Source organism: Miscanthus floridulus, chromosome 6, assembly GCF_019320115.1.
Source record: "Miscanthus floridulus cultivar M001 chromosome 6, ASM1932011v1, whole genome shotgun sequence".
Classification (NCBI taxonomy): Eukaryota; Viridiplantae; Streptophyta; class Magnoliopsida; order Poales; family Poaceae; genus Miscanthus; species Miscanthus floridulus.
The window spans coordinates 110,121,405-110,140,760 of record NC_089585.1 but is presented as its reverse complement, the minus strand read 5'-3'; the positions used below and the strand labels follow the sequence as shown (position 1 = coordinate 110,140,760).

General features: G+C 47.6%; 2 protein-coding genes across 2 annotated transcripts; one reads left to right on the top strand and one right to left on the bottom strand.

The window, feature by feature from the left end:
- Positions 1–24: 24 nt before the first annotated feature.
- Positions 25–9,109, top strand: LOC136456568 (probable lipid-A-disaccharide synthase, mitochondrial). The gene is made up of 8 exons (XM_066456474.1): positions 25–272; positions 1,510–1,609; positions 1,694–1,799; positions 1,879–2,099; positions 2,616–2,694; positions 3,535–3,773; positions 6,044–6,270; positions 8,214–9,109. Exons 1-8 carry the CDS (start codon positions 46–48, stop codon positions 8,437–8,439), a joined length of 1,425 nt encoding a protein of 474 aa, XP_066312571.1. The 5' UTR covers positions 25–45; the 3' UTR covers positions 8,440–9,109.
- A 463-nt stretch (positions 9,110–9,572) lies between these two features.
- Positions 9,573–10,874, bottom strand: LOC136459022 (pathogenesis-related genes transcriptional activator PTI5-like). The gene has a single exon (XM_066458921.1). The coding sequence runs from the start codon at positions 10,574–10,576 to the stop codon at positions 9,914–9,916; it is 663 nt and encodes a 220-aa protein (XP_066315018.1). The 5' UTR covers positions 10,577–10,874; the 3' UTR covers positions 9,573–9,913.
- Positions 10,875–19,356: the final 8,482 nt, after the last annotated feature.

Here is a 19,356-nt window from a genome sequence, read left to right as displayed (position 1 = left end):
TCCAATCTCCACTCCGTCCGGCGCCGCTTTCTTCTGACGCGGCAGATGCTACTGCGATGGATCGCAGCCGAGGGGCGTCGGCGAGCGCGACCGCCTAGGCCCCTCGCGCGCGCGCTCTCATACGGTAGGGTTGTGGACGCTGCCGCTCGCGATGGGGAGCTCAGGGTGTTCGTGGTCGCTGGCGAGGTATCCGGCGACTCGCTCGCTTCGCGACTCATGGCGTCTCTCAGGGCGCTGTCCCCTGTGCCCGTCCGCTTCGCTGGCGTTGGCGGGTATGTGTTCTGCCTCGTCCGTCTTTTGGTTCAATACCTCGTACCGTCAAAGATTTAGGGCCTCAAACTCGGGTTTACTTACTCCCGAAGTTTTACCGAGGTTCACATCACACATTTGATTTCTCATGTCAATGCACATTGGTGCAATGCACACCTATGCACCGTTGGGGATCATCTAACAATTGTGGCTATTGTGGTTGCGGTCAAATAAATGCTATACAATCCAAGTTATTGAGCAGAACGAAGGTAGAAGCGACATTTATAGGGTGTTTGGTTTGAGGAATCAAACCATTCTAGACGAGGTGGTGCATTGTGAGTCCATTCCTCAAATTTGGTGGAATGACTCCATTCCTCACACTAATAATATTTATTAGTCGTGAGGAATGAGGTAATGATGCATCAACCCATTCCATTCCACAAACCAAACAAAAAAAAGTAAGGAGAAGATGATGGACTAACCCATTCCTCAAACCAAACACTATTAGTTTTTGGATAGCCTATAGAGTTTGATTGCATCCATTCCCACTTGAAACATAGAACTTGCAGAGGTGAATGAAAAACGTCAGGATAAGAGGCATGCAACATTTTAATTAATTTTCAGGCAGGGATAGATATGTTGCATTTTCATTTGTTCTTGTTATACTGACATGTGGTACTCGTTGAGACAATATTTCTTTGAGGCTCAGCACATTAAGGATACTAGGATGGTGTCACCATTCTTCCTGATTCTATTGGCCCAAATGGTTTGGTTTCTTTATTGTCTGACTCCTTGCTTGAGAAAAGCGAACATTTATTCATTTTCTTCTCTCTAGAAGAGGAGAATGAAGAAGATTAGAAGACACAAATAAATCAAAGACAACATCATACATTTGAACTTGCGTTTCTTTTCCTTTTCTCCATCATAAGAAAGATTTATTGTTGAGTTTCGACCATTCTTCAATTTATGATCTCATTTATATACGCACATACTTCCTGATCAAATTTCATAGGGTCATTTTTGTAATCAGGTATCTTCTGTATTCTTATATTTGAAGGCAAAGTGTGAAATTAGCATGTGCTCCCTGTACCCATGAAATGCTCTCTTCAGCATAATTGCATTGTTTAGCTTCTCCATCTGCAATTTGATCCAATCCCAGTTTCAAGTTGGAACGTGGATCCTATCATTTGTTCTTGTTCAAATATGGTCTTATGGGCTTTCATTTCTTTCCCCATTATACATACTCTTTTGTCAATGTAGTGAATTAATGTGCAAGGAAGGTTTGCAATCACTTTTTCCCATGGAAGAAATTGCCATTATGGGCATGTGGGAGCTGCTGCCGCACATATATAGTATCAAGGTACTACATGTGTGTGTGCCTCATCCTTTGCTTTCTGTTCATATGATGCACTTGACATTAATTATACTCACTTTAATTCTGCAGAGGAAAATTGAGGATACTGCAAATGCGGCTATGCTATTTCAACCTCATGCTGTGGTTACAGTTGATTCAAAGGGGTTTTGTTTTCGACTGTTGAAGCAATTGAAATGTAAGGGTGTTAATGGAAGCATTTCTCTTGATTAATTCATTCATCAGCAAATATGGAATAAAATTTTTCTGTTGTCTAGGCAGAAGCAATCAGAAGGTTCAAAGTCCTCTGCATATCCATTATGTTTCGCCATCATTCTGGGCCTGGAAAGGTGGTGAAAGCAGGCTCTCTAAATTGCATAATTTTGTGGATCACATGTTGTGTATTCTTCCATTTGAGGAAGAAATATGCAGATTAAATGGGTTGCCTGCTACTTATGTGGGCCACCCCTTATTGGATGATGCGATTGGCCTAAACATGGTAAGGACCTGTGTAGCTTTAGCTCACCATCAAGCCATCAATGACATTAACCTAAAGAATTATTCAATTCAAAGTTTTTCTATCCAAATCTTTCTTTCATCTTTTCCCAAACACTTTTCATACCTTATCTCTCTCCATGTGGCCAGTTAATATTTTCTTGCATAAAGACCTTGTATTAAACCAAGAAAGTCACATGCAGTCATATGGCTTACAGTGAATTGAGGGTAAAATGTAGCTTTAAAGATGAGAGGGTGCAAAGCCTGTGTGTAGTGTATTAGTGCTCATCTAATGTACCGTTGATATGCAGTAACTACTGAACATTGTATTGATGTATTCTTTGTCATTTGCAAGTGATAAATTATTTCATTGCAAAGACAACATTTTGATCTGGTAAACTGGAAATGTTTATATCATGTAATTCAATTGTCAAGACTCAAGATCAATCCATTGTAGCTCTCATGAGATCACTGTTTTTTTTTACTTACAATTTAACTCCTCATCTGGAAAAAATTATAGGGGGCAGAATTGTCCTCTGACAAGTCCAAGTATCAAAGAAGTTGTGAAGCTTTCCGACTGGAACATGGGGTGTCCCCAGGTAATCATACACATGATTTGTTTGCCACTACTTTTTACATGCACAAGATCCTAGACTGTAAGTGCCAATGGCTACCTTCTGCCTTTTGTTTTTCTCTCATACTTATCAGATTAGTGCGCCATATATGTTCTTTCTGAAGTGTCTTTTGGAATTAAACCTTACTACCTTGGAAGGAACTAGACACTGTTTTCCAGTAGCTAAGCTTGCTGTCCGATAATGATGCAACTTCAAATATGTAAACTACTCTTGCTGTTTCTAACTGCCAGTAATCGCATGCACACTTACTTTCTACAGTTAGTCCCAGGCTGTTTAGCTATGAAAATCCATTTTGTTGGTATTGCAGCTTGATCAATTCGATTAAAATTCAAGGCTACTGTGTTGACAAAATTTCTATTTAGATTTGTTCTGTTGGAGCAATCATTGTGAATTGTTCTGTTTTTGGAGCGCTTTCAAATCAGCTAGACAACTTGTGGGTCACATTTATATTAATTTTCAACCTCAATTGTGAAACATATAACTAAATCTGAAAAAAATGAAGTACATATTCCATCATGAAGGCTCCATTTATTTCAACTGATGCTACTGTGGATTCAAAGGTGATGATAGTCAGCTATATGTTCTATGTGCAAACATGATAGATATATTATTATTATATTTTGAGTGACGCAAAAACCATCGAATTGCATTCATCAATAATGGTTCATATCAAGACGTCGTGTATTCACCTCTATGGAGTTGTATCAATGTTTCTTAGTCTTAGTGCACTAAGTCTTAATGTCCAGTTGTTGATTGTGTGGTCAATACATGCCCGCTTTCTAATGAAAAATACACCCTTGCTAGGTGCCACAATCATAACCATGTTGCCTGGAAGTAGGATGCAGGAGGTAGTTCGAATGCTTCCGATCTTTTTGCATACTGTGCAGAACTTAAGACAAACATTTAATGAACTATCATTAGTAATCCCAGTTGCTCCACATCGAGATGTGAGGACCTATATTGAAAAGGTTGTTCAGTCAGGACCTTTTCCAGTGGTGTTGATACCCGGGGGATCACTTAAGGAAAGATACAATGCATTCAGTGTGAGCTCACGTCTGAAGTCTAATTCTCAAGCTCCATTTCATTCTGACGATATATTTCACATAGTTTCTATCCTTTATTTTTCGTTTCACGTGAATATCTTTTGAATAACCATACCTTCCTAACAGTTGAATTCTAGATTATCACAGTCATTCTCAAAAAGCTTCATGTTTGATTTCTATCGGCTGCACAGGAATAAAAGAATAAAATAAAAGAGAAATTTAGACAACTGTTGATTAGTGCAGTTAGTGGATTGTGCATGCTTCTGTCCATTTTGTCTTAGGTGATTTATGAAATAATTCTGTTATTAAGATCAGATCTACATTGTGACACTGGATCATAAGAAAGTATAACTACATAATGGACAGAAAGTAATATGCAGGTCAATCTCTTTTTATACAAGAGACAACCCTTGTGTTTTGTCACTGCGATGGTATGCAGTTTCAATGGGGTGCTTGAGCGCTGATTGTGGAGAACAAGGCTCTACCTGGTATTCTTGCCAGATTACCATTTCCTCTAAACACAGCCTCCCTTTTTTTAGTAGGGGAAGATGTGTCATTGCCATTCCAAAATGGCACCTGAATCCTTTGTCGATTTATGTCAGCAAATTAATTATAGTTGTAGAGTTGGTTATTATCAGTGGCTCTCTGAGAACAGTTTGTTGTTGACATGTCATGGATAGCGGTTACTTCTGTCAATGTGGACAGAAGGCTCAGCACATTATCCTGAATCTTTGTCAATTAAGTAGATGTGTGTTTTCTACCACAGCCAGTTAGATCATTGGTTTGTTAATTGCAACATATTCAAAGATACACATGCTGCTATTAAGTAATAGCTATTGGGAGTTGGAACCCAACCGGCCAGATAGGGTGTGTTTGGTTTCCTGGCCAACTTCTAGCCTGGCTAGAATCCTGGCCTGGGCAGCCTTAGCCTGCTCCCACCAAGTCAATCCCTGGTTGTTTGGTTGTCTGTGCTGTTTAAGCTTGGCTAGCCCCAGGGTGTGTTTGGTTGTCTGGTTTGTTTTGATACAGTCACCTCTTCTCTGAATTGGTAAGGTTACCCCTATGAGGCATTTTGTCGAACAAGTGGTGGGCATCCTCTGCGTTCTTGCAAGTGGTGGGCATCCTCTGCGTTCTTGCAACAAACCGATGACACACGGCTGCACCAAGCGGGTGCTCTCCCCCATCGCGCCCTGCGCGCGCTCGCCGCGACGCACGGCGCGCTCAACCTCATGCGGCTCTGCCTCGGCCAGGTACCCGCGCTGGTGGCCTCCTCCCCGGCCGCCGCCACGGCGCTCATACGCGAGCACGACGGCACCTTCGGCACACGGCCTTACTTCCGCACGGCCGAGATCCTAATGTACGGCTTCCGGGACCTTGTGTTCGCGCCCCACGGCGAGCACTGGCGGCACGGCGCCGCCTCTACTCTGTGCACGTCCTTAGCGCCGTGGAGGAGGACGTCCACGCCGTGGCGACTCTCGGCGAGGGTGGAGGTCCACGGCGCGGGAGGGTGGAGCAGCCTCACCATGGTGGAGCACCTCGACTCCGGCGAGGGTGCTCGCGTTCTTCTCCGGCGACGAGATTTGGCGCGCGAGAGAGGGTGGAGGAAGACGTCCATGCCGCGGCGACTCTTGGCTAGGGTGGAGGTCCACGGCGCGGGAGGGTGGAGCACCTCGACTCCGGCAAGGCTGCTCGTGTTCTTCTCCGGCGACGAGATCTGGCGCGCGGGAGGCCCAGGAGGTGAGGGCGTCCGGGGGTGAGGGGAACGAGCAGGGGGGCTGGCTCGGACCTGGCTCCAGTTGAACGACCGATTCGGTCGTTCAATCCTGGCCAGGCTAAAGGGGTACGGATGGCCGGCCTTAGCCAGACCCCAGCCCACTTCCAGACAACCAAACAGACCAAAATTGGCTCCAGGGAGCCAGGCTAGGGGTTGGCCACCCAACCAAACACACCCATAGTATCTCACAATCAATTAGTTCAGACCTACTTGAGATGTGTGGAGTACACATGTTGGTATGATTATAGATTATCTAATCCTCATTAGCATCTGTTACGTCTCGACCCAATCAAGTAAAGTATAACAAATAGAGCTAATGAGAAATTCCTGGTTCGCGGTTTAACTTTTAGTGTCTGACTTAAGCAGCCAGGTCTGCCTGTGCAAACTGTCATCACGTAACTTAGTTGTTGCAGTTAATTGCTAGATGCTACTGCAAATTTGATTGCACTTTCAGCATCCCTTGAGTGAACTAAGAAGGTAATGCTTCCTTTTGCAGGCTAGTAGAGCAGCATTATGTACTTCAGGTACAGCTGTTATGGAACTAATGTTAGCAAGACTACCCTGTGTGGTAGCTTACCAAGCTCATTTCATTACAGAATGCTTTATCCACTTGAGGAAAAAGATAAACTTTATTTCTCTGCCCAACATTCTCTTGAATTCTCCTGTTGTGCCTGAGATCCTATTTCGGGCTTGTACAGCTAAGAATCTAGCTGCAAAATTAAGGTAACATGTTTCTAACCTAGACATTTTTTTTTCTAGAGGTACAAGAGGAGCATCTTACTATCCAAAATAATCACAATCAAGGGCCTTCACTGAATTGCCCATTAAAGTTGCTGAACCTATTGATATGCACTTCCTCTAGTGAATTGGAATATGCAATATTTAGAGTTTGAGAGTTTGAGGGTTTCTTTGCCTTCTTTTCTGCACCCATGGTCTAGCTTAGAGTACCACCTATTATAGAAGGATACAAATGTGGGATAGGAATCGTAATTTTTTCTGGTTCTTTGCTACGAAGTTAATGTGGGATTTGACATTAATTATGACCCAATCACTTATGAAAATGAATAACAATTGGTATGTTACCTTTTGTTAAGCTTCCTTATTGGAGTGATTATAGTTTCCATTTTTTTGTATGTCAGAACTATTTTTCTTAAATCATTTTTTTACAAGTCATGTCATAGAACAAACAGGTTTTGCTCCCTTCAGTGGCGGATTCAGGATTGAAATCCACCTATGGCAAAGCTATCCATCCCTATAGGTGCAACGTGCAAGAGCTTGGCATTTCGTGTAGGGTGTTGTCAACTACAGGCGTCCCAACAATGGACGACATAGTCTGCTGAGTAGGACATGATCTAATATGGCGAAAGAAATAGAGGAGAGAGAGCACTAAATAGCGATGAACAAATCGCCCAGCTATTTTACGTCGATCGAGAATTTGTGAGAGCTGATAACACAGAGAGTGGTCTGCTGCATGCAAAGAGAATGTAAAATATTATTTTCTTTAGCCTCTCACATCCACCTAAGTGGTCTGTTGAGGATGCCCTACCATCCACAGATCCACACCCCAAGCTGGAATCTACTCCCTTTGTCCCTTAATATCTGTCGCCATGGAAAGCGTGCTAGTCAAACTTTTTAAAGTTTGACTAAACTTGTAGAAAATATTAGCTATATTTATATTTTCAAATAAATTTATTATGAAAATAGACTCAACGATCTATCTAATGATACTAATTATATATCATAAATATTAATATATTTTTTTATGTATTTGGTCAAAGTTGAGTACGCTTTACTTCTCGGAAAGTGAGAACGATAGATAAAAAGAGTCGGAGGGAGTAGTTGCCTAGTTTCTAAAAAAGCACTGTAAAACATATCATGCAGGATACGGTGTTAGGGGGCAACCATGTAAATTATTCAGTTCAATAGGAGTGCAAATTCACTGGTCAGCGAACAAATTTGATAAAGTGATGTTATAGATAGTACTAGTCTTAATAAACAAATATGTTTCTATTTTGGACATGCAAAGGTGCACAAACCAATGTACTTGAGCACCATCAGCTCATGCTTTCAACCTAGCTGATCTCCTTCGGTGACCAATGAGAAAAGAGAGAGATTGCAGGCTCCAGCCGGCTGGCAGGTCTGGCGACCGCCAAAGCTTGCCAGATTGCTGGATCCGCCACTGGCTCCCTACCGCTTGTAATGTCGTAGTGTGAACCATTAGAAATGGCAGAGAACCCATTTTGATAGTTGATCAGGTTTTGCGTATGAATGGGTATAGATCAATAAGGAGAAAATGGTTTTGTAGCATCGAAAGAACATCATTTTTAGAAAATAACATGAAAAGATCTCCCGATTAGTATTTTCTTTGGGTGATATTTGATGTGATGGAGATTTTCTAGTGGTATTTTCTGAAAATGATGTTCTATCGTGCTACAGAACCAATTTCCCCCAGTAGTAAATTTTCAAAGATAATATTGGCATCCATAGCCTATAGGCCTGTCATACATTCAGGTGTCTCAGCTCCTTAACTTTATTGCTTGTTACTACAATTGCCTCTTCTGTGTTTTCAGTAGTCACATTGTGTTTCCATTTTTTTAGCAATATTTTGTTTTCATTTTACGATGTGAATTGGACCTCATGGCATCTATCCCATTTGATTGGACCAGTGAGGTTATTTCCAACGATCAAATCCGCCAGATGCAAATTGAATCAGCTGACCAAGTATTCAAGGTTCTCTATGAACCCATCAAGAAACGGGATACTTTATTAAGGGAAGAGATTGGCTACTCAGGCTTGTCATCAAATTTCCTATCTCCTAGCATGATCGCAGCTTTAACAGTGCTTTATATGGATAAACATCAAAACACTGCATGCTGGAATTTGGTGGTATAATCAGAAGCTAAGGAATCTTTTGTTCTACCAATGTGGTCAGGGTTCCATGCATGTGATTCATCCACAACTGGAGTAGCAAGGCAACAAGCAACTGGTTATTTTTAAGCTTCCAGTTCTGAAGTGGTATCAGGTCAACATCATGGTATCGTAAACAGATTTCAGGCATGTGCTCTGGTGCATTAAGTGCCATGGTCATCCCGGTTGGTGCAGACTCTTCTACGGTTAGAATTTCCTGGATGGAACAGGAGTCAGAGAGTGTGACTAGATGGCATAGTGGGGCTTCGAAGGCTTCGAAAGTATTAATGAACCACAAGATTTTTTTCCCTGCGTTTCTGATTTTTTTTCTGTGTTTTTGACCTAGGCTGGCGCAAGCATATTTGTGCTGTGCTGACGAATGGAGAGGTAAAGCCTCTAAATACCCCACGAAATTTGGTGACGAATTCTGATGTACTAGTCTGCATGTTTTTGTTATTATGGACAGTTCATTCTGTTGTCGACCTGACATTGGGCAATGGGAAGGTGAAAACTGGTAGGACTGAAATTTCCTGTCAAAGATTTTTCAAAAAGAAAATCCTGTCAAAGTGGGTGAAGCATGGATTCCCACGTTGCCTGTGGTACGATGACGTCACTCATGATGTCACGCAGACGGTGGGCCATGGCACGGCGAATGTTCTATGGAAAATGTATTTTGAATTCTTGTTGTGGTTTAAAAAAAGTTGCCAGAGTTACATCTATGTTCTCCGCAAGTTCCAGACGACCACCGGTCATCTCGAGGCATCACGTCAGATGTTTCTTTCTCGACGCACCAAATTATCCGTGATTCCGTGAGCGAACATTCAGGACTCAACATCTGTTCACACTGAGAAATCTTCATGCGTGTTTAGTTGGCAGTGCATCCTATTGGAATCCGGTTCGGTTCTTAAAATCTGGGTAAGAATGCAACCACTTCGTGTTTGGTTGCCTAATTCTGTACTCAACATCTGTTCACACTGAGAAATCTTCATTAAACTAAGCATTCATGTTTTCATCTTGACCTTTCTATACATTCATTCACAATTAATAAATATACGTATATCCAAAAATAAGCGGTCTGTTTGACTTATAAGCCATAGTTTATCAGCCAACAAACAACATTTTTCTCTCACACCAAACCAGTCAACGGTACTTTCAGCCATGGCTTATAAGCCAAAACAGCCCAAACAAACAGGGCGAAGATCGTGCACGTTCGCCCCCAAACCAAATGTTGAAGGATCCCAAAATACAAAAAGATACATTGGAGTTGTATGGCTATCTTATCCCCCCTCAAATTCAACCCGTCACAGTTCACGGCATGTCCTTACATACAACGAGAAGAGCGATCGCTACCATGCCACTCTGGTCAACGGACTGACTAATGCATGCATAGATCTAACATTCACTATCAGGGGGTCATCAGCTGCCAATGACCCGTTTCCTTTGAGATCGCATTTGCCGTTCACTTGGCTTCCGTCACCCCAGCAGCCTGCTCCGCCGTGGCGGTTGCGGCGCCGGCGTTCCCGCAGCCCGCGACCGCCGGCGGGAAGTTGAGCAGCGCCTTGGCGCCCCGCATGCGGAACGCGGCGCGGTCGTACGCCGCGGCGGCCTCCTCGGCCGTGGCGAAGGTGCCGAGCCATAGCCGCGCCCCGTGCCGCGCGGGGTCACGGATCTCCGCGGCGTACTTGCCCCACGGCCGCCGCCTCACCCCGCGGTAGTGCCGCCCCGTTGTGGCCGCCTTCGGTGCGTGCGCGGCCCTGCTGTTGCCACCGACGCCGCCGCCCTTGCGCGCGGCAGCGCCGGAAGCGAGCGCCTTCTTCAGCGTAGGCAACGACGAGGCCGGCGGGTGGTAGGTGGCGGGCGCCGCAGCCGAGCCAGATGCCTCGCGGAGCACGTCGAAGAGGACCATGTCCAGGGAGTCGTCCTCGTTGAGGGGCAGGTACTGGCCGTGCCCGTGCGCCGCCGCCACGGCGCTGGCCAGGGAGAGCGACGTGCCCATGCCCGCACCCGCGCCCGCGCGTGGATACGACGAGGCACTGGCACCACTGGCCAGAGGTGCGGGCGTGGCGACGTCGCGGACCACGCTGCTGCTGCGCTCCAAGGAGAGAGACATGTACGTGTTCATGTCTTACGCACACCGTACCGGCAGACCTGCTCGTGTGGTGTGGCAAGGGCATGAGACGACACGCACGAGAGTGTGCCTTCTTGTTGACCTGTGGTGGAGAGAGAGTGCCTCGGGGAGGAGGAAGATGTGCAGTGGCTGCGCTATTTGAGTTGGTGCAAACCGGAGGAATTTCATGGTGAGGGCTGATGACGTGTGATTGAGTATATAAAGCACGCAGAATGTGAATTGGCAACCATCTCTCGTGCGCTTGCGTCCTCCGGTTGTCGATGCGTGGTTAATCGCTCTTTTTCAAGTTGTTATAGCCACAGGGGGGCGGCTTAAATGGTGGTTTGCCTAGTCGGCTCATCATGCGTTCGGCCGTTCAGTTGTTAATTTTTCTCGTGGCAATTGACGGAACGTGGACACTGGGTGCGCCAGAGGCGTCTCAATTCTTGGGGGAAAGGCAACGCGGGAGGCCAACCAAAAATATCATCGTAATGGAAGATGCTCTGACAAAAGGCGTTGATGTCGCAGTCGCAGAGTTGTGGCTAGTTTGGCCACGTCTCCTCAGTCCTCACCCTGGGTCTTCTGTGACTAAACTCGCCGTCAAGCTCTGAATTATCGAGATCTGTTGATTAACCACTGGAGTAATTACAACATTTAGGTTCTTCTAGAGAGAGCTTTGTTAGTTAACAACCAAAGTAATTATGATTTGTTGAGCAAGAGCTCAAGAATACAAGAAGATGTTTGTCCAGGCCACACAGTGCTAGTACTTCCATCCATTCTAAAATTACGTATTTCTGTCTGCTATGCATCTGAACAAATATTTCATTACATTCTCTTAGGGCTTCCCCAATGCAACACTGTGGAGTACTGCCCCAGCATCCATGTAGACGTCTAGGCTCCATGTCACCAAGAGTGGTGGTCTCGTAGTTGTTCATAGTCTCTTGCAGAGGAGCCGGTAGTCTCAACTGACAAAAAAACAGAAGCCACCGGTGAAAAACGCGTTGGGGAGGGAAAGTAGCTGCTTCGAGAGCATAGAAAGCAAGAAAGGCTGCTCCATGCACTGTCAAAAGCTTCAGACAAAAAAAAGCATCCATCTCCCTACCGGCGATGAGGGATACACGTCCCTAGTGTTTGCTTGCATGCGTGGGCCGGCGAATTCAGCTGGGGCATAAGATGCTGTTAGCTAGCATTGGACGTGCCTAGAGACCTTAGAGCATCTTTAGGAGTTTCCCAATACCTCTCAGTATTTCCATAAAACTGTCATATTGGAGATATCTATACTTTTTTTTTTCTCCAGCAGTTCTCCAATACCTCTTCTTTTTTTTTGTGGCCACCGATATTTCCCTCATCTTCTCTTAAAAAAAGGGGAGATACAACTCCCCCAATATCATGGGGACCATTCCAACTATCACTTTTCAGCCATATTTTCTTTTACACTCTTGTGAGACCCACATTTCATATAGATATTGGGAGAGATATATTAGGGTACTGCTGCAGCATCTCCTCTAATAAATCTAGAAAGTGATATTGGCTACCCTAATACCATTCTATTTGGAGAGTTGTATTGGAGGACTGCATTGAGATGCTCAGCTCTAACGCCAGTGCGAGCTGCCTGTCCGGCCGTGCCCCACTCCGTAGCTGGCCGAGTGGCCGGTGCCAATAGCTCAAAATACAAAGTTATTTACTCATGCAAATTTTTTAATCACCATTTTGTTTACGATAACCAGACTGCGTAAGGGACTGAGGTCCTGTTGGGAATCTATAGCCAATCCAAATTGCCCTGTGAAAGAGTCTTTTAGCAATCTCTAACCGGGGCCAGCTGCATCGTGGACGACACGAGTGTCGAACCACGAGAAAGAAGGGCCAGGCATGGAAATGGAACGTTCACTGGCCCCGTGGAACCTTCCAATGGCGTAGAAGGAGTCGATGTCAGCATGGAACTCGAGCTGCTCTCCAATGGCCAGGCAGGCTTCGCATGCCCCTTTCTCAATATGCGCTTCTAGACATCTTTTACCTGAATCTACCGCTTGGTCCAGGGGCAAGGGGCCATGCGCCTGGCGTGTACATACACATCCCTGCGCTTTGTTGAATGTTTTTTTTTTGGATAAGTCGACCGAAGGGAAGAGAATCCCCCACCTGGCCATTTTCATTCATTCATTGGCCTCCCAAGGCCTGATAAATCAAGGTACATTTGGTTTTGCGCGGGGCGCTTACAAACTCGAACAAAGGTCTTGTTGAATGTGTTGTCCCTTGATGAGCGCGTTCATGGTTTTTTGCTATAGAGGTATTGACGGTGTGTTTAGTTTCAGAAAGTTGGGGCTACCGTAGCACTTTCGTTTTTATTTGGCAATTAGTGTTCAATTATGGACTAATTAGGCTCAAAACGTTCGTCTCGCAATTTCCCACCAAACTGTGCAATTAGTTTTTTTCCGTCTACATTTAATGCTCCATGCATGGGCCGCAAACATTCGATGTGGTAGGTACTGTAGCATTTTTTGGGAATTTGGGGCGGAGGGCTGAAGGCATGTCTGCTCCGATTCGACTGATCTGGAATTCCTAGTCCCCTGTTTGAATGCTAGAATAATCAATGGATCAACTTAACTTGCACATAATGTTGCAATGTCTAGCCGACGTAAAACTTCAATTTTCTAGCTAATAATTAAGGGAAACATGCCTAGAACAAAATGCCATTTTCTTCCAAGTAACCTCCACGATCTTAATCTGACCGCCTAGTTTGCTGTGTTTAACTTTCTCCTGCCTTTTTTTTTTCTTTCCTTTCTGAGTTAAAAACACAGGAAGTACACAAACATGATGAGTGGAAGTGGGTATTACCGTATACCTGCCCTCCACTGTGATGTAGTACAGCAGTAGTGCTAAGAAAAAAAAGGTCCTACATCTAACTTTTTGCATCGCTCTTCACAAGCCGCAGGGGCCCACCCAGTAAGAGAAAAAAAAATGGAAGCAACAAGACGCGCGCACAGGTGAGATGTGAGACGGCTAAGGTGAACTGATGGTCGACAAAATATTATTTTATTTCCTAAGCATTGGTTGACACCGATGCAACTACGTATGCAACCGTCTCCCTCTTCTCTTAGCACCACTCGAAGCGCACAATATGGAGGGCCTTAGATACATCATTCCTCTAATTGTCCATTTTAGATTTTGTTGTTTGCAGTCAACCAAATATCTGTGCTTCCAATTGTTTTTTTTTACCTTGTATCCCCACCTGGAGACCAAACAGCCCATCCTTCACCCTATTCGCTTAATTGTTTCTGTGGCTTATAAGCCGGTTGATGATGTTTTATTGTGAGAGAAAAACACTGTATCATGGCTGATACGATCAAGCGAACAGAGTGCTGGTGCGCAGACGCTCTAAACGTCGGCATATGAACAACCATGCCTTTGCATCACCTGAGCTTTTGTCAATGGAGGCTTGCATTCTAGATGTGGGCCAGAGCAGTTAGGGAGAAACCAAGCCAAACACACTATTAGCAATCATCAACCGGCAATGAAAGATATAAAGCTAAATTTGGCGTCTTCCATTTCAAAAGTGCGCATACACGTTCTATATAAGACCATCTTGCAAATGTGTACCTTGGATACCCTGAAACAACATTCTGATCTCCCGGATCTCGACATAGAGAGAAAGTTATGAGCGAAAAATTAAGCATGCGCTTTTGGCTTGTGATGAGATGGGATGGAATATACTCATCCCTTATTTTTGAGTATGTGACATTCTACTTGAGGGATGCCTCTGTTGCACGAGTCAACCCAACGCATAAGTGGAAGGCATCCCTCATTTGAAGAAAATATTTCCCTCTAGTGACCGTTATGTCCTCGTACACCCCAAACTAAACACCAAATAAAAGGGGATCAATATGTCCCCAATTTTATAGTCTCCGTAGCTAAACACATGGTAAGAGACAAGTTGCTAAAAATGAGTGAAATTTCCTAGGTTTGTTTGGATGTGAATATTGGAGGTGTTGAAATTGAATCGGGTACCAAATCAGCCTTGGTATTAAGATTAGGCACAATACAAAATCTGTTTGTGTCGGGTTCATAAACCCGGGGTCCCTCGGGGACCGGCTTCCACGCCCGGGCTCGGCCCAAGAGTCTAAAACACAACGGACCGGGAGGGCAGTCCGATCGCCGACCGGAAGGTCTACCCAAAAGAACAAGCACCCACTCGTCAACTTCTTCGGCCCACCTCTCCGACCGGAGCACTCGTTTCGGGCACCAGCCGTCTCTGAGCGGTCTCTCCAATCGGAAGGACTGGCCCAAAATGCTGCTTCCTACTCTGACACCGTGACTCCGACCCCACAACTCCGACCCCGCGACCGGGGCCCGTAGGGAACCCTGCTCACCGCTCTTCTCCGACCGGCGCACTCAGAGCCGACTGGAGCCATCCGACCGGGGGCACCCCGTTCGGAAGGAACCAGAAGACGTGCGGAGAAAGGCAAGACAAGGCTCACAAGTCAAAATCACTGTACCAGGGACCACCCCTGCACGAAACAGTGCTCTACAGCCACCCTGACACAAACAATGTTATAGGCGCCGACATCTCCCCCTACAGTATTGTAGGGGCCGCTAAAACTCCCATACGGTAAGCCCCCCACGTGTCTCTGGACATCGATCGCAGTATGGGCTCCAGGATTTGCCATACCGGGTGAACATAGCGCAGCTCCTCACATACCACTAGGCATCAAAAGGTATTTGCAGGTACCGGCGTCCATCCTTCCTGAAGAAGATAGCTCGACCTCCCATGCTCATCTGACACTCTACAGCAACATCAATAGTGTTGGAGGCGCCTACCATTATCCAATCTTCATCAGCGTGGGCAACAAGGCTTAGAAACATCCGTACTCTCTCCCTCTCACCTATAAAGCCATCCCCTTGATCTATAAAAGGGGATGCGCTCCCTCCAACCAAGGAGGTCGACTTCTTCAAGTTCAGACTCACTAGATCGATAGCTCAAAAACCCTCAAGCACACGCTCAAATACCTAGCTCGTAGCAAAGTTCCTGTCACTCTCGGCCCTTCCGGTCGGAGCCGACCGGACCTCTTGTACACCCCTTCCCTTCTCCTTCTCGTTTATAACCCCACTACAGACTTCGAGCACCTGGGCTCGGGAATAAAGTCACCGACCGACCCTGACTGGACATAGGGCACGTTGCCCGAACCAGTATAGATCCTGTGTCATTGAGTGCTAGGCCACCTTCGATCACAACGTACAGCAGAACTACAAATATTTACTAGTTGGTCACTTTCTGCACCGACAGTTGGCGCCGTCCGTGGGGAAGACGCTGTACGTCAACACTTTTTGGTCATCGGATGGCCCATTTTTTCGCCACCCCCGCCGTGGCTGGCTCAGGCGATACAATTCGCTTCGGCTCATTGGAATTTCCCGCACTCTCGCCTGCCGGAGTGTGGGTTACACCCATCTTCAAGCCATCCCAGGTCTTCCTCTTCAGAAGACTGGACTTCATCGTCGACCGACTCGGCGTACTCCACCTCCGCGAGAAGGCTTGCGACCCGGCACCTGTCGGAGGGACGTCCTCCATCGACTCCGGGACGCACGACTTCGACGACGCGACATCTACGCTTCATTCTGAGCAAACTCTCTGCTCAAACCCCGCTGTGAGTAATATACATGCTGTTATGTACTCACTATTCTCTATCTTCCACCGATTACCCAGTAGAACCCCGTTGTCTCTAACGCAACCACCGTACGGCCAGTTCCCCTACGGCCTCGCGTCTTCCGCGGACACATATGCCCGGGGACTCCAAAAGGTGCTGGCGCCGCACCCTCTCATGTCTGAGTTCGTGGGGATGGCGAGCTATGCTCCCACCTATTTCCTCGACATCATGGATGACGATGTGGCACCTAGCCACCATCGATCCTGGGAGTACGCAGTGGCGAACGCCCCGAAACAGCCGCTAAGGGTAACTGAGTCCTTCCGGACCCATGCCCCACCGGGCCCTCACGCGGAGACCCCCGAGCTCACACGTGAGCATGGGGAGGATCTACGACATCGGCCGCATCAGCCACCAACTGCACCAGCATGCTTGGCGCACCACACTGCGCCCCGTGTGCATAGACCGGCGAACGGCGCTCGGGGTCGCGCCCGTTAGCCCCAGCGCAACGCCTCGGCTCGAGGGACTAATCCCCCATAGCTCGCTCGGGCCAGTCAGAACATTGCCGCTGCGGCAATGCTCCTGCGTAGCCTGTCCGAGCCAAACGACCCTTGCGAACAAGCGATCCACCAGAACCTCCAGGCACTGGTGGAGATCACCGCCATTCAACAAGCGGAGCGCTCCGCATCGCGACGCCGACTCGCGACCTCGCTCCCTGTCTGCGGAACAGGGACACAGTAGATGGGGCACTACACCCTGTCACCGCCACAACCACCGAGTACGGAACAGGAAGCCACAATCGCACCTCGTCTTGACTTGACGACCGCCCCGTGCCGACCGCCTATCTACGCACGGCTCAGGCTGAACCGAGATGCGCGCAGCGTCGATCGGAGTCCCAGCCCTGATAGCCTGGAACCACGGACCTTTGTCCAACACCCCCAGCAAGCGCCTTTTCCGCCACGCTTCAACGGGGGCCGCGACAAAATTAAGGCCAAGCGCCAGGGTCAAGACGAGGGCACCTCCATGCAGAGGGGAAAAAAGAACATAAAGGATCACCGCCAATCGGCTAACTTCACGATTGTCACCGCGGCCGATCACACGGGCACGCAGCCCCAGCAAGAGCCTCTGGGCCACTTCCACGATCTCATGGAGAGCTCGTGCACCAACTACGACTACCCCATCAAGTACCTCTACAAGGACTGCCAGCTCCTCAAGTGCCTGTTGGGGTAGGCTGGCAAGCATAGGGAAGAAGAAGGCGAGGAAGCAGCAACCAAAGGAAGGGGCGCAGCGAGCAAGGATCCAGACGACTGAAGTGATCTGACCAGAAGCCTACCGACTGAAGGACAACGACGATGATGCCCTCTCCGAGGACCTTGGAACAGCTATGTCGTTTCTTCTTTTCCAAAGTTTCAGTCTTACCTTTACTTAGCGAACGCTCCTATAAGAGCACCCCGACCCGAACACTTTTTGGCTCGAGGCGCTCGGGGGCTCCACTAGGGGGCTCTACTACCCCTCTATTTTTGTTTTTTACCTTAAGTACTCTTTTACTTTCGTATGGAGAAACTCCTTCCTACCTGAACAAAAGGGTAGTTCGTTCCTTTGTTTTACCTTACGTAGCTTTACTTTGAAATATTCTGACTGATTGCACCCCGCCTTTTCCTACGGTTACGACCGACCGAGCCTCGTGGGCCACGCCCCGGGCTCATAAAGTTGCGGCCTACGGAACAAACGGGTAGGTACGAGAAAGAAAGAAATTTAAAACAAAATTATGCTAAGGGAAAACTAAGGAACGAAAGGGAACAAGCTTCCCCAAACGGAGCAACTCCATCACAAAAACAAAAACCGATTGCGGTCATTAAAACACACACGAACGTTTTACACAGGGGTTCCCCCCCATGAACTTAAACTTCTTACATTTACTAACTACTTATATTCGTCAAGGTATTAAACCGGCCCGGTGACATCTGTTGACGGCGCGACCGACAAAGGCGCAGTCTGCTCGCTCCCCGGCAGCACGACGTTCGGCTCGATCAGGGCCAAGGCGACGTTCCCCCCCCCCACAAACCAGGCTCCATGATATCTGCAGGCTCAGAGGCATCCTCTCCACGCATGCTTCAGGCCATGTCTTGACGGCGAACATCCATCACCCACTCGGCGGAGACTTGCTCTGACACCGACCGCGTGCGGCTGCAGGCTCTCCCCGATTGACTGGATGTCCTCCATGCTCAGGCCTTCAGCATACCCGCCATAGATAGTGGCAAAGTCCAAATTCGGGTGGTACGTGTACGTCGCCACCGAGGTTAGCACCCCCGACGCTCCATAAAACAGCCTACTCCTGACAAGGTCCTCGACCGCGTATGGGACCTCCGCTAGCTGAACCGCGGGTGCACTGGCACTTGGCGCTGACCCGAAGTCTTCCGAGACGACGAGCTCGACAGCGCTGTGGATCTGGCCGAGCTCCCCTTCGAGAGCACGTCGCTCTTCACGGGACTTGGCCAGCTCCTCGACATTCTGGCTGAAGTTTGCCTTGGTCATCTCCAGGTCTCGCTCCAGTGCCTTCACCTTTTCACCCAGCTCTGCAAGAAGGGCGATAAGCTCAGAAACAGGCTACGGGGAAAAATCATCACCATGAGAAAACAAAAAGGTACGCACCGATGCGAGAGGCCTCAAGGGTGGAGAGATCCTCTACCTGCCGAGCCACCTGCTCACGTAGCCAGGCACTCGTGTCCTCCATCCCCATCACCTGGTCCTGAAGCAAGAGCACCTCCTGATCCACTTCCGACCGGGCCCTCTGCTTCGCCTCTAGGGCCTTCTGTGCCAACTCCAGGGCGGCCCGCTCTAGCTCAAGGGCCACCAAGCCCTCTTGAAGTGCCGCCTCAGTGTTCACCAGGGACATCCATAGCCCCACCTCAGTCCCCACCTGACAGACCCTTGCCGCCTCGAGCCCTTGCTCGGTGGCAGTCACCCGCTCCGCCGCACGTTATCCCTCCGCCCACGCAGCGGCCGCCTCGGCCACCCAGACCTGGGACTCACGGCAGGCGGACTCCACCCAGCACTCAAGCTCGGCCATCCGAGCGTGTTCCACCCAGAGGAAGTAAGACTTGCGGGATGACACCTTCCTTATTTCCTATGAAAAACAGGCATGTTAAGAACAACCGATGA